Here is a 15292-nt window from a genome sequence, read left to right on the forward strand (position 1 = left end):
GGAGTCAGTAACTCGGGTCGCATGTTGACCGACTCATGGCTTAACTCGGACGAGCTTTTGACTGACTCGCGACTCTACTCTGACCAGCCTTTGATTGACTTGCAACTTTAGCGACTACACTAAAGACTTTTTGTGTAAAAAAATAAATAAATAAAAAAAAAGCTCGTGCAAACCATGGCACAGTTAATAAAACTTTTAGTTGCATGTTTGCCTATCAATTTTAGTGCGATGCCGTTCTCTTATCAATTTTGCTCTAATGCCATTCTCGCGTAGCTCGCAGCCATGTCTGATTTAATATGGCTTTCTGGCAATCTAGTCTAGTCAAGTTAATGTGTTTGTTTTTAATAAGTTACAGAACTCCTTCGTTTTGCTAAATTGTTAATAGCAGGTGAAGACCTTGACTGTGTGATTGGTCCCCTTTAAATAACTTTTAGTCATCCATTAGTTATCGTCCTATCAATCTTCAAGAAGTGTGTTCCTGCAGAGCATTTATATTTGAAATGGTTGTAAGGGTCTTTTCTCCTTCATCAGCCCCAGGAGTCACTTAGTACCCTGAAATCAATGGCAGAGAGGGCAGCTCAGGGCACAGGTTTAGAGGGAGAACTCTCTGCACTACATCTAACTGGAGGTGAATATTCAATTTAAACATATGCACAAGCCTCTCTACTAGTTATTAATAGAGTTTATTTAAAATTATCTTTTGGGCTCTTTCTGATTTGCTCTCTGTTTCTTTTTCGCTCTCTTTCGCTGCCTCCCTCACTTTCTCCCTCTCTCTAGATATCTTCCCCAGCTCTACAGCCCCTTCTGGTCCCTCAGCGGCCCCTCAGCCTTCTCTGTCGGAGGTGAACATCCCTCCATCACTGGGGGTCTGTCCCCTGGGTCCTGTCCCCCTCTCCAAAGAACAGCTCTACCAGCAAGCCATGCAGGAGTCAGCCTGGACACACATGCCCCACCCGTCCGACTCAGAGAGGATCAGGTACCCACACAGATCACCTCTCTGCCTAAGAAAAGGGAGAGTCTCTGTCTCTCACATTCACACATACACTATATGGCCAGAGGTATGTTGACGACACTCCTAATTATCGAGTTCTTCATTGCTAACAGGTATATTTAATTGAGTACACAGCCATGCAATTTCAATGGACAAACATAGGTCATAGGTCATAGAAATTTCTGCCCTGCTAGATCTGCCCTGGTCAACTGTAAGTGCTATTGAGATGTTCATCAAGCTCATACAGGTGTGATAGTCAAGTGTCCACATGCTTTAGGCCATGTAGTGAACATATACATCAGGAAGTATTTTGAGGGACAGGTACAGCCTTTTGGCATGATCTTTATCAGTTTCATATAATCTTCAGTGTTTCTTCGTGGCTCTTTGTGATGAACACTTGTTTCCTTTGGCCTCAGTGTGAGAACGTGTATGACAGGTTGTATTCAGAGACAATGCTTTTACCACACTTTCTTTGTCTTTCTCCCACTCACAGGCAATACTTGATGAGGAACCCCTGTCCCACATTGCCTTTCCACCACCAGGTGCCGCCACCACACTCGGACTCTGTGGAGTTCTACCAGAGGCTGTCCACGGAGACCCTCTTCTTCATCTTCTATTACCTAGAGGTATGTGTGCCCATGTCCTTCTGAAGTTGCTACTTTAGACATACCGGGCGAATAAGTTACGCATTGTTTGGTAACCAGTATGTCTCCTTTCCTGACCTTAGGGCACAAAGGCCCAGTATCTGGCAGCCAAAGCCTTGAAAAAACAGTCATGGAGGTTCCATACAAAGTATATGATGTGGTTCCAGAGGCACGAAGAGCCTAAGACCATCACTGACGAGTTTGAGCAGGTGAGACCCAGTGCTTTATAAAGTGTGTAAACTAGAAGTAGGGCTGTCATTGTCAGTTAGGTTAGTATTCAAGTAATTAATTGTTTTCATGATTAATTGACTAATCTAGTGAAGAGAAACGAATGTGAATCAACAGTAACAAACCATATATGTAAAAGTCAAAATAAATTGTGTCAAAACTAAGCATTGGCAATTCATTGAGAAGGTAAATTTCATTCACTCATTTAAGCACTTGCTGTTTCTGCTGTTTATTCAGCTTTTATCTTTTAATCACTTGTTGTTTCGATCAGTGTGTGAAATACTCTGTGGTATTCAGGCGTCACATGTTGACTGGCTACTCTAGCTGGCTGCTAACTCACTCGCCATAGCTGATGCTTCACTGGCAACAAAATGTTTGGTTTAACAGTTCATCTTTTGGAAATGTTCTTTTCTAGTTTGGTAATGTGGTCTTCTATACTTTAATTGAGATCTTCTATACTTTAACTGAGATCTTAGAGTTTATTTTTACACATCTCTTGTCTTCGGTTTGAGAAATGACTAACAATTCTCTCTTTCCACCAAACTCTTGGGAAATTGGGCAAGTTTTTAGATTGACAAATATGCCACAGCATATTGCAAAGTTTTTTTAAAAGGTATTCCAGGCATAGTTACAGCTGCTAGGTTATACCAATTTAATTGATTTTGAGACATTCAGGGGTCCAAGAGGCTAATTAGGACCTTGGGACTTTAATGAGTGCCTTTGTCTCAGTGCAGTTTTTGCATTTATCTAAAAGACATAATCAAACAAGACCAAAATGTTGTTGATTTTTGTTTAGTTTGTGCCGTACTGTGATCACTCAGTTCAGTTGAGTAATTGTGTCATCCTTGTATCATAGTATAAAGAATTACTGGCAGGCAGGTCTCTGACAATTTTTATAATAAAACATAGATAAAACTTGAAATTAATTTCATTTTTAGAGAATTTTCCCTTTTTCTCCTAACTACAAGGATACTAAATTCCGCAAAGGAATTTTATGACTTAGTGTACATTTTCAGTGCTGGCTCAGAATTCTGTACAAAACTTGCACACCAAGCTGTGTGGCTGAAATCAGAAGTAGAAGCTTGTTAAAGCTGCACTATGTAATATGTTTTGTTAAAACTAGTAGCGTTACTGATTCTGTAGAAGAAGAAAAAAAAACATGCTAAAATATGTTGCCCATGTGCTGCTGTGAGTCATCCTGTAAGACCTGACACAGTAAATTAAAAATCAGAGGAGTCTAGTCAGATTTTGCAAGAGTTTTTTTAGTGAAGTAATCCATATACGTCACAAAAATTAACAAAAAATGACTCCCAGGGCAGAAAAAGGCACTCCATCTTTGAAAACAAAGAATAAAAGGCTTTTAATACCATAGTTGATGCATTGTGGGTTGCTCAGGCCTTCATTAAGGGCACAACATGAATGTAAATGTGTATTTTGTCTCCAAGATAACTATTACAAAATGGAAGGAAAATATCTGCCCCTTTACATTTGCACATTGGGATGTGTGTAATGCTGATACTGGCTTGGGTCTATGTATAGTCTGTGTAACTAGCAAAATCAGCAAGCAAATAATGAAGCCTGGGCTTGGAGTTGCATCAGTCACTGCTGTAGGATAGAAACGATGTACATTTCTAATCAAATGTTCAGACACACTTTATTGAATGTATGTTTTTTGTAATCTTAAAGATGTTTTTATCTGCAAGTTTATGCTTAAATGCTTGAAAATGTTACCCTTATCAAATATAAAGTGCAGAATGTGTTTGAAATTATTTGTTGCAGTTTTCAGCAGGCAGCAAGGTCTCAGCATGTGTATCTTTTGAAGTCCTTCTAGAATAGCATCCCAAGTGTGTCCTCATGAATCTGTTGAAGGCAAAAACTACATATAAGAATCTAAAATTTAAGATAATGTAATTTTTTATGGTCACTGCTAGATTTTGCAAATTTTGCAATTTGTTTTGACCGGTAACTGAGTCATTAGTTGGTCATTAATTGTTAACCGGCAAGCCTAAAATCAAGGCAGTGACCCATTTAAATATCAGTTGTAAAACTGATTCCAAGTTCTCAAATCTAACCGACTGAGCCAGGTTCGAAGCCACTGTAAAATATGTGATATACGCACACTTATGATTGGCAGTCAGCTGAATTCTGTTTCAATGCATGGAGATCTTAAAGTTTTCTCTTTATGGATCATGTAACGTAGTGGGGCCAGGCATCAGCCTGTATATTCAGTAACGGGATTGAAACTGTATTTGTTGAAACATACCCTACATAAGAACCTGTTTTGTTTAAGCTGAGCAGCTGACAGCTATATGGTCATGATTATATGACCAAAAGCTGTTGACAAAATGACAAGAATATAGAATGTTCAGCAGCTTCTCATCGTGTATTCCAAAGTTCTGAAGTCACGTTTACCCTCATTACTAGCCAAAATTAAAACATGCATAGACACCATGGCTGGGACACCAGCTTTGGCTCAGTGTATTTTAGTAGCTTTCGAAAGCTGTCGGCAACCACCACATCCTTCTCTGATTGACTTCTTCACACTATCATGCATCACACTTTCTCACACTTCGGCTTATCACTTGCGAATGTTTGCTTTCAATGTGATACATTGTAGTAGCACTTCAGAAGTGATTCCTTATTTATTTATATTTATTTTTAAAGAGTTGTCTAGTGGAACCAATTGCCTATTGTACCCTCATGCCTGTGATTAACTGTTCCTCAGCTTGAATGTTAACCTTGCTCATTCAAATAGGAGCTGTTCTTTATTAGAAATGAAATAAAATTAACCTAATTTTTTTTGTAACAGTTAGCATCAATTGAGCAATTCCCTATCCCCAGCCACTGCATAATTTAATATGAATTTAATGTCACTTTGATACTAAAATGAGTAGAATTGGATGAACCAATATTTTGTCAATGAAAACATCACATAGAAGACAATTTGTCTGCAGCAGCTACATTAACCATGTAGCTGAAAACTGAATTTTGATGGCTGGTATTTGTAAAAGAACACATGTATAGGCACCTCAGAGTGTATTTCCTCTCATTTGTTATCAATCATGTAGCATACAGATACTGCCTTCTCAGACAGCTAAGTACTTACGTAACGTACACCGAGATATTTCTTGCTGAATTAAGTGGCCGTTGGTTTTGGACATTTCAGGCAAAACTTTGGACTTTTTGGCAAAGTTGGAGTTTCAGAAGACAGATTGGAAAGAAGTCTTACAGCTGTCTGAGGCCAAGCGCAAATCAAGGTTCAAAAGTTCAAGTCCAAAGACAGGGAAAAAAGATTTCTATGAAGGTCATCTGATGTTAACTTGCTGGAGCAAAACACCATCTGTCACTGATCTTGGAGTCGCATCATTAGTATATATGTGATGTCAGTGACTGATTCATTTGTATGTTTGTTAAATACAAAGAGGAGTTGGCCTTGTATTCAGAGATGTCCTTTACCTTAACACAGTTTCATGTCCATAGCTCTAGAGCAACGTCATAGAAATCAAGGGCAACCACTGAAGCATGAAAATAAAGCCCTGAAGCCCATCATTTTAACCTTTTAACTAAACAGCATATGATGCACTTTCCTTGTTCCTGAAATGGTACACAAGCCTAATATTCTCAAGTTTATACAAACCTTCCACTGCAGTAACTGGTTTGTTTTAATAGTGATGCTTTTTTGTTTTCTAAGATGTTCTACGTTTTTTTATTTAGTATATTAACTAAACTATATTATATTAACTATATAATAAACTATACTATACTTAATGAATACTTATGATGCCCATTACGGATCACAGTATTTTGACAGAGATGATGCACGTTTAAAAATATGCCATCAAAACCCTGAGCATTGATTTTTATTTAACGTTTCACATACAGCATTGCACTAAATCAGTTTAAACAGGACTAAATATGTTCGCTAAGCCTACAGTGTAAAGTGAAACTAACTGATCTTTAAAAAGGACCAGGTAACCATCTCAGGTTTCAGTGTATACAGTGTATTGTGTCTGTAGAGGTTTGTCTTATACAATGATGTGTGTAAAACAATGTAGTAATTGGGTATTTTTTTAAATACATCATTAACAGTTTGGTTAAATGATAAGTGTGGAAACCTAGAGATGCGCCGGCACTACTTTTTCCCTCCCTATCTATACCGATACTAACTCTATCTAAACTAACTCGCATGTAAGTCCAGATATTTATACAGTTATATTTTTTAAATATTTTATTTTGGTCAAATTAATGTTCTGCATTACAAATAAAACACACTCAGCTTGTCTAGATGGCATTTACTTGTTGGATTATATTTATTATATGCTTAAGAAAACATTTGTTTATTTACTGTATCTATTTAGTATTTACAATTATATAATTAGAAATCAGGACCATGTTTGACAACTTATGTAAAATATTGTTATTGTGAACAGTTAAAAACAGAACTGAACAGTATACAGATAAACCTTTGGTGTCTACACATCAGCACACAGCAGCTTCTCTGGCTCAAAAGCTGAGCTGAAAGTTGTTTCACATCCAAATATCTCAGGTCATTTGCCTCATACGTGCGTCTTGTTCCCTCACACTGCATCTCTGAGCGTCAGTTCAGTAAATATCATGGACATTCATGTCAGCGACTTGCAGTGTTTTTTCTGGTTTAGTTGAAACAACTAGGGCCGCGAGACCCCACTGCTGAATGATACAGCTGACCGACGGAGGCGCACCACAGGCGGGGCTAGTGGGCTGCTATGATAAAGGCTAAATCAAGGCTAAATGCTATCATTAGCGGTTCCTTCAGCTCTCTCAGTAGTATTAACTCAGTCTGTAAGTGAGCACTCGAGTAGGTAAGTAGTCAGTGAGCAGACGAGTGGTTACTAATAGAAGCAGCTCATCCGTTCAGATTGTGTTGGCTCCGTTAGTGTGTTTTTCTCACTAGATGCTTTTGTTACAGATACTGCCATTAACATTTTTACTGCTTCATGTCAGCCCACGTGTTGTTAAGTTCTGTCTACTGGCGCGCACATGCGCGTCAGAAATTGCTTTGTGGTATCGGTCACTGATGCCGATACTGCGTTTAAGTGGCAATATCGGTACCGATACCATTACACTATCGGTATTGGTGCAACACTATTGTTTTTGTTTTGTTTTCATCTGTGGTGGGTAGTATCACTTCCTTTTTTCATGTAACTTGCAATGGAATGAATCTAGAACTGCGCAGAATAACCTTACAACAGTCAGTTGTTGGCAAATTCTGTATTAATACTTTTTCTTTCTTGTGCCTTAGGGGACCTACATTTACTTTGACTATGAGAAATGGGGCCAGAGGAAAAAGGAAGGATTCACGTTTGAGTACAGGTACCTCGAGGACCGGGACCTCCAGTGACAGACGGACAATACGAACTGCAGACTACTGTCGACATTCCTGGACTGAATCCACACTCTCACACACGCTGGTGGGGTGACTCAGATGCTTTTGCGAGGCTGTTTTCTGTCTCGTTGGTGCATATTGCCTTCAGAGCTTTTCCCACTACCTACAAACTCCACTTGCCCAATACAAACCCAGTCCTTCTTTTTGAAATGTCCACTCTCTCACCTTTTAATTTGAACACTCATTGCTCGTCACTTTGTTTTGGCACCTATACATTGAAAAAGACATCACCGTACATTCTTGAGCCAAAGAGAAATAAGCCTACAAAATGTAGTCCAACGAAGCAAACACCAGACAAAACAGTAAGATAGCGTTACTGATAGCATTATTAGGGACATGCTGTGTACAAGTCGTTGAAAAATATCAGAGTTTTAGCACAACAAAATAATGAGTTGTGGGAGACCAAATCCAACCCATTTACTTGTACCTGCTATTGTTTTGAAGCTGGGTGAACTGGACTGGCCTGTCTTTGATTATTACCATCAACAGTGACAACAGTGCCATTTTCTCCCATTACTGTAACATACTCTCGAGCATTTTTAACAAAATGAGTTTTTAAAAAATATGTTGACTAGAATCTCATATCACATACTTATGTTCGAGAGCAGTCACAGTCCCACTGTAATTGTTAATATCTGCTCGACAGATGATGGTACTGTCCTCCTTAGTGTAGAACGAGTGAGATGGAACAGAAAGGAACCACACCAGCACTAAAAACTTTCTCTTAGGTTTGTTTACATTTGTCAGAAGCAGTAAAGAGCAGCTCACTCAAATTGGACATGTAATTAATCAGAAGGGCAGAGAAAAAGGTAGTACAGCTGTAATTATTCTGAATTACACTTCCATGATAGTGTGTGAGGACCGTGTAAAGCCATTATTTCGGCTTACAAAGGGAATACATATTTTGAGCATCAGTGGGCGTCCTCTGGTCAGTATGGGTACAATTGGTGCTCTCGCCAGGACATTAAGCAAATAGACAGGTTGTCCAATGCTAAATACTGAATTGATTCCTTCAAGGCCCCACTACATTCACCTTATCTGCCAGCAATTCATTTAATTTCACAAAGCATCTCAACTGTGACATTTCCCAGTGTTTGGAGTGCCATCTCAAATGTTTTATCTTTTTATTCATGCAGACTATCAGGACAGCGTAGATATCTGGAAATTATGAATTTCTTTTAAATCCGCTGAGATGTGGTGTCTTCATACCCAGATGACAAGTGGCCATGCACCTGTGTAGGTTTTTTTTTCTGTTACGTTTACCTTTTGTGGCGAGCGTACTGTATGGAAGAGAACTGAAATGTGAATTATATTTTTTTTTCCTAACTGGAAAAAGTGATGTACAGAACATTCTTCCACCTCCTGTCTTTTTTCCCCCCATTTTGAACTGAACAGCATGGAAAATGACACTTGCAGAGTGGACTGGAGTTAAAAAAACATTACACACAAAGTTACAATGAAAATAAAGGATTGTAAAATATTAATAAAGAAATTACTTTTCAAAAAAAAATGTTTCTAGATTTTCTTTGGTATTGTATAAAGAAAGTGGACAAACTATGGCTGCGTTTTGAATTTTCTCTTTATAGTTTAAATTCCAAACGTAAGAGTGATCCTTAAAGGGTCTTTCAAAACGCGGCCATAGTTTGTCCACTTTCTTTATACGATTGATTTGTATAAAGAATTGATGATTTCTGTTCAGTTAAAAAACAAACAAAAAAAATGAACAAAAAATGAATAAACTTAAATCTCTAGTTTGGTATGTTATTCTGTACTCACAAATTCCAAAAAGACAGCATGCTGTTTCAGCCAAAAAAAAAAAAATGTTCCATTTTAGTTTTGCATTGTTGGAGCAAGGCTAATACAGCTAACAAGTAATGGCAGCTTTGAACTGCCCTACTAAAACATCTCAAAATTGGCTCAGTGCTGAGTTTTAAGGTTTATAAAATAGACTTGCTTAAGAGATTTATGGCTCACTGTTAAATGTAAAAATAGACACGTGCCATATAGCTACAAACTGTAGGAGCATCTATAATGCAGCGTGCATTCCGTCTGTTCTTTTGGCCATTTTAATAGAGAACTATGTTATACTATGTCCAAAAAGTCTGTTTCACCATGATAGTAGATTTTTCACTTTGTTTATGGCTGTTTAGAGTACAGAAAAACATGAAATTATTAATATATTACAGCCCTCAAGTGTGAGACCTGAGCCCATATTCCTAAAGCCTCTCAGTGCTAAACTATGATCTGCACCTAACAGTAAGGTCTTTGTAAATAGAGAGGAATCTGATCCTAGATCAGCACATTTATTCTGAGAAGCCTTATGAATACGAGCACAGAGCCTCATCCCAGTTAAGAACACAAAAGCCTCCTTCACGTCCTCTAGCCACTTGGTAAAAGCTGGGGTTTGGGCTTAACAATTGTGTGTCTGTGTCTTTATTATGCTACTGTTTCTTATTCCTTACACTTCCTTTCAATTTTCAGTGGTAGCAGATTTTTATAGCACTTTAACATTCTGGAGATGTTACTTTTGTCAACATAGATTAATCAAATGGAGAAAGGTTGGGGAAGTGAGTCATTATAAGCCATATATTATATGCTTATATGCTTTTTCTGGATGAAACCTGTGTTTAAATAATGCAATGCAAATAATTTCCATTAATAATGATTAAAATAAATGTATATAGTGCTTTTCTCATAAAGTTCTCAGAACTATTTGTGTGGTTGACAGAAGGGCAAAGCAAAACCCCCATATGACAGCAAAACCTGCAGGACGGTTTAGCTAACACATGCAGTGGTGCATTGTTCTACTGTGTAGTGTTGCTTGTACAAACATGATCTGCATGGAAGAGTCATCAGAAGGAAGCTTATCACAAAATTGAATGTTTGTATATAAGAAGCATGCTAAGTACGCTACAGGAATTTTGGAAGTAAGTGCTGTGGTCTGATGAAGCAAAAATGGAACTCTTTGGCTTCAATTGCCAATTTGAAAATTTTATGATAATTTAATGGTTAAGAGGTAAACAAAGCCATTCAGAGTGGTTTGATGTGAAATGCTTTGTTCTAGAGAAACTTACAAGTCAGAATTGGTCAGAGTGTTGGTGATAGGAACCAGACATCTTAAGTGTTTAATGCATACATAAAGTGTTCATGAATACACAGCCTGATGTCTGAGACATTGATCTATGGTAGTTTTATGATAAAGTTTGGCCTCAAACAAATTTTAATCAATTCATGGTGAAGGAATACATGAAGGGTGTTCAAAGGCAACTGAAGTCCCCAAAGAGATCTTATTTTTCAGGATGATCACTTCTTTACCATCATCATCATTACACACAAAAAATTCAGAAGATAGGTGTAGGTACAATGGAGGTTTTGAGTAGTAAATAAACTGGCTATATTTGTGTTGTAGACATGGCAACCCCTGGTTCCTATCACCACCACTGTAAAGAAATCAGAGTCTATAAGAATCTCCACAAATGAAGCAAACCACTCTGAATGACCTTGTTTGTATCTCAACCACCTAATTATTGCAGACATTTTGAGAGATCAGTGTAACTTTTCTTTAAGCATGGGGTTGATCTAGGGCACAGGAAACATTGCATGGGTAGATGGAGGAACTCTTCTAAATATGAACAAATTCTGGAAGCAAATGTGACAGTTAAAAAAAACTGAAGCTGAAAAGATCCTGGCTTCTACAACAGGACAATGATCCAAAACACACCACAAAATCCACAATATAGTACTTCAAAAAAAGAAAATGAAGCTTTTGGAATGTCTCTCACAGTCCCCTGACTTGAACATAATAGAAAATGCAATACGGCCCAAGAATATCATAAAACTAAAAGCATTCTGCAAAGTAGTGTTGGTGCAAATTCTTAAAACAAGAACAGAAAGATTTCTAGCTGGCTACAGTAGTAGGGTGTCCACATGTTTGGCCATGATTAATACGTTATTAGTTTTATTTCTTTAAAAAAATAAAATGTGAAGTAACTGAGCATTAAAAAATGTCATTTGGCCAGGGTTTGTATTTACATAGTAACAGGAAGAATTATAGTCAAACATAATAGGGCACAAGGAAATGAGGGAACAAAATCTACAATACATAATTATAACAGGAAAGGATGCTCCTCAGAAAATGTCAATGTTGCATACGCATGATATTAAAGGGTAGGGGAAGGTTGGTAGGTTTAGTACTTACGTAAGTATCATCAGTTTAACAGTGAAAATTAACACCATAGGGGCGGATGATTTGACCAAGGGGCTACATGTAAATTATAAAAAGTAGAGGGCCAAGCATTGAACCATGGGGAACACCTTGCAAACAGCATCAACAGCTGATCTGTGCTGTCTTATGGCAACAAAATGATCTCTTAGTAATACAAAAGTTCAACCTGGCTAATAACGCCAACAGCAGAGAGATGAGAGAAGAGCACATCATAGTTTACTGTATGAAACACAGCGCTTAAATCTAAAGTAGAAAATTACTCACTTCACTAGAGTTACTAGCAATAAGATCATCAATTAGAAGGTGATGCACTGAAGGATGCACTGAAAAGCTAATGCACATAGAAGCATCATCAATATGAAGCACCTACTAAACCATCTTTAGTAAAAAAAAAATAAAAAATTATCATTCTGGGACATTCATAAATGAGACAATTAGGGTCTCTGATTTTTTTGCCTGAATCTTTGTTTTGCATTTTTCTGTGAATGTGTGTGTCATACCCATAATTCCATGTGTTCATGTCTGTGTGTTTGTGACGCATTTTGTCCAGGCCAACAGCTGCAGGACTGTTTGACTCATCTGCTCGGTGTGTGTATGTGAGCATGTGTGCTAGCTCAGAGGACTTCTGGCAGGTTCACCATCGAGAAGCTCCCACAGCGACAGGACTGACCTCACCAGTGCCGCCAGAAATGCAGAAGAATTTCTTTCTCTCACACACACAAACCCACCATATCTCCCTGACAGTCTCTCCCTAATATGTCCCTGCAAACTGGACTGCTCATGCCCTGTGTCTTCAAACAGCAGTGTGACATTAGAGTAGAATGCTGTCTCCTACCACCCTTTCTCCTCGTTCCCCCAGAAGTGACAGACAGCCCAGGCTCTTGTAGACTCCACACTGCCCCTAACTCTACAGCTCTGTCATGGAGCCATCCTTTCGCCCTGAGCTGTGACACATTCAGACCTTTCACTAGGGCCAGTATCATGCATACAAAAACAAACCAACAAAAAATTGCCTCACCCATTTCTCATTCTTGGACACCTTAGCTCAGAACACAGACTTGTGCTAGAATCTGGAAGATCTGGCAGGGCCCACGATCAACAACAGGCTGAATAAGTGGTGAGTAGTCTTGGCAGCTGACAAATTGTTCTCTACTGAATCCCTAAAAGGCCATGGATTCTCTTTTTTTAACTGTTTTCCATAATAACAAGTTATTTTCATTTGTTATTTATCTTGTCACGACACAACAAATGTTATCATGACATAACAAATGCTATTTCTATAAAAATTGGGCTTCAATCACCAATATCTTCTTGAGTTTTTTCTTAAATTTGTAAGGTCCTAATAAAAAGTCTACATCAGATTCATGATGTGTTCTTAAACCGCAGAATTGTTTGCACCTTTATGCTCTTGAGTGTGTGTAGATTCTGTTCTTACCTAAGAACAAATCCCAAAGAAGAAAATATTAATGAATGTTAGGATCTTCTTAAAAGCTGCCTAAGTGGGTTATGAGAAAAAAAATTCTTCTTAAGAACAATTGGTAAATGAGGCCCCATATTCTTTATTTAGTGATGATATGAATAACTTGAGCACTGTCGCCTCACAGCAAGAAGGGCCTGGGTTCGATTCCCAGCCGGGCGACCAGGGTCCTTTCTGTGTGGAGTTTGCATGTTCTCCCCGAGTCTGCGTGGATTTCCTCCGGGTACTCCGGTTTCCTCCCATGGTCCAAAGACATGCAGTCAGGCCAACTGGACATGCTAAATTGCCCCTAGGTGTGAGTGTGTGTGTGAGTGTGTATGTCTGTCTGTCTGCCCTGCGATAGACTGGCGACCTGTCCAGGGTGTATCGTGCCTTCCGCCCGATGACAGCTGGGATGGGCTCCAGCACCCCACCGCGACCCAGAAGGATAAGCGGTTTAGATGATGTATGTATGTATGAATAACTTGAGATCTCGAGAAAACATTGTTTTGACTTGATAATGATATAAATATCACAAGATCTAAAGAAAACAAATGTAAATAACCCGTTATCACAAAAAATGGTGTTAAAAAATATCCATGGCCCTTTAAGGCATCTGTAATTCTGTTAACATTTAATTATTACTCTTGGCTCGATATTGGAATTCCAGCCAATAATAATAGTAACCAATAATTTATGGCCCTGTTTTTAGCTTGCACACACTACAAAAGTGCTCATGTGTAGTCATGAGCACTGACTATTTTCCCTTTTTTGTAACACAGCACCTCACAATAGACCTGGGTTTGATTCCCTGTCTAGACAGGAACAGTACTACATTTGTTCACCAAGCCACCGGACTGTTATCAGGCTGTCGGTGATTGTCGTTGGCCAACTATCGGCTGAAGTTTGTGCGGTGTGGTCCTCACTGTTGGCTCTGGCTGGCTCACTGCTGGCTCTTGTCAGTGCTGTTTTAGCAGACTGAGCATGTTATCGGCAGCGAGAAAAAGCTGAGAATCAGTGCACAAAGAGAGAAGGCAAGCAAATGGCACTTTCAAAAGGGCATGCACACAGAAAATAGACAAATTTTTCAGCACCACTGAAAGTAGCAGTTTTATCACTATCCACGGACATTTTAACTTTTGCTATTTGAATGTAAGAATTTTTAAACAAGCAATATTCGAGTGTAGTTTTCACAGCGAAAAAATATTTAATATAAATAAAAACAGACACACGAGCTCCAAAGGTACTGATAACATGCTAATATGAAATAAACGATGGGATACTCACTTGTTTCATGGACATTTTTTACTTTTTGACATATAATAAGCTAAAGATAGTTTACTTTCACTTTCATAGTTCAATTTTAGATTAAACACAGACTTTTGAAGCTTATAAGAAATTCATATTTGTTCTTTGAAAGTTTTAGTTTTACAGATTTACATACTACTGCAGCTCTAACTGCTATAACTGTTCACTTTCACACACTCATGTAGTCTTCGCAGTGTGTTCAAATGCAAATTTTCCGTCCTAATTTTTCCTTGTTGGTTTGGTGTGTCTGGGCTCTAAGAGTCCTTTGGCTAGACTCCTAATGTTATATTCATTTTTGGTTGTGAATGGCTCTGGAAGTATCTGCTAAAAATTGTAAAATTTTACAATAATTGTCTTGTTTGAATTAGCTATGCTTACATAATCAGTGGCCCTTCTTTAGAGTTGTTTCATGCCCACTGCACTTCATATATGGATTGTTGCAGATATGCATAGATACTTACACAGACAGACCCTGGGTGGGGAGAAGAGGGCTTGAGTCCCTGGCCTTTTGCCCTCTTGGTCAGCGTGTACAATAATTAAGTTTTATGTAGCTTCTGTTATTATACAAGATCCATTTCAGAGAGGCAAGACTGACACAGCCTCGGCCTGGTTATAGATCTAAATGGTCGGCCAGGGTCACTGCATCTAGATTTCGCCTCTTCCAACTTAGACCTGGGAGAAATACGCGCACAACCATGCTGCTGGAAAATTCCTGCTGATAAAGCACCACATCTCCAAACCAAACAAAACTATACATAACTTAACACAAGTTGAATATATTGCCTCACAAAGCTGATTTCCTTAAGTGACCACCTGCTTACTCTCTCAGCCCTAGCAGTCAGATAGAGTGGTCGCTAATGTCTCAGCTCTGAACACTGGAGCTTCATCATTGGCTGGTCTCTCTGGCTAAGAGTGTCTGCCATATGCTGCAAATTATATTTCATTCAGCCCCCCCACGAGTCCTGCCCCTCAAAATGTCTGTGCCCAGGCCTGGACTTTGGTGTGAGCTTCTTTT

At 38.6% G+C, this 15292-nt stretch overlaps 1 protein-coding gene across 1 annotated transcript in view; it reads left to right on the forward strand.

The window, feature by feature from the left end:
- Positions 1–8760, forward strand: part of cnot3b (CCR4-NOT transcription complex, subunit 3b) — a 28894-nt gene extending 20134 nt beyond the window's left edge. The window contains exons 14-18 of the mRNA XM_036567246.1: positions 532–628; positions 778–976; positions 1485–1617; positions 1719–1844; positions 7145–8760. Coding sequence (XP_036423139.1) covers positions 532–628; positions 778–976; positions 1485–1617; positions 1719–1844; positions 7145–7243 — 654 coding nt within the window. The 3' untranslated portion in view covers positions 7244–8760. The remainder of the gene's footprint in view (positions 1–531; positions 629–777; positions 977–1484; positions 1618–1718; positions 1845–7144) is intronic.
- The last annotated feature ends 6532 nt before the right edge of the window (positions 8761–15292 follow it).

Source organism: Colossoma macropomum, unplaced genomic scaffold (assembly GCF_904425465.1).
Source record: "Colossoma macropomum unplaced genomic scaffold, Colossoma_macropomum, whole genome shotgun sequence".
NCBI lineage: Eukaryota > Metazoa > Chordata > Actinopteri > Characiformes > Serrasalmidae > Colossoma > Colossoma macropomum.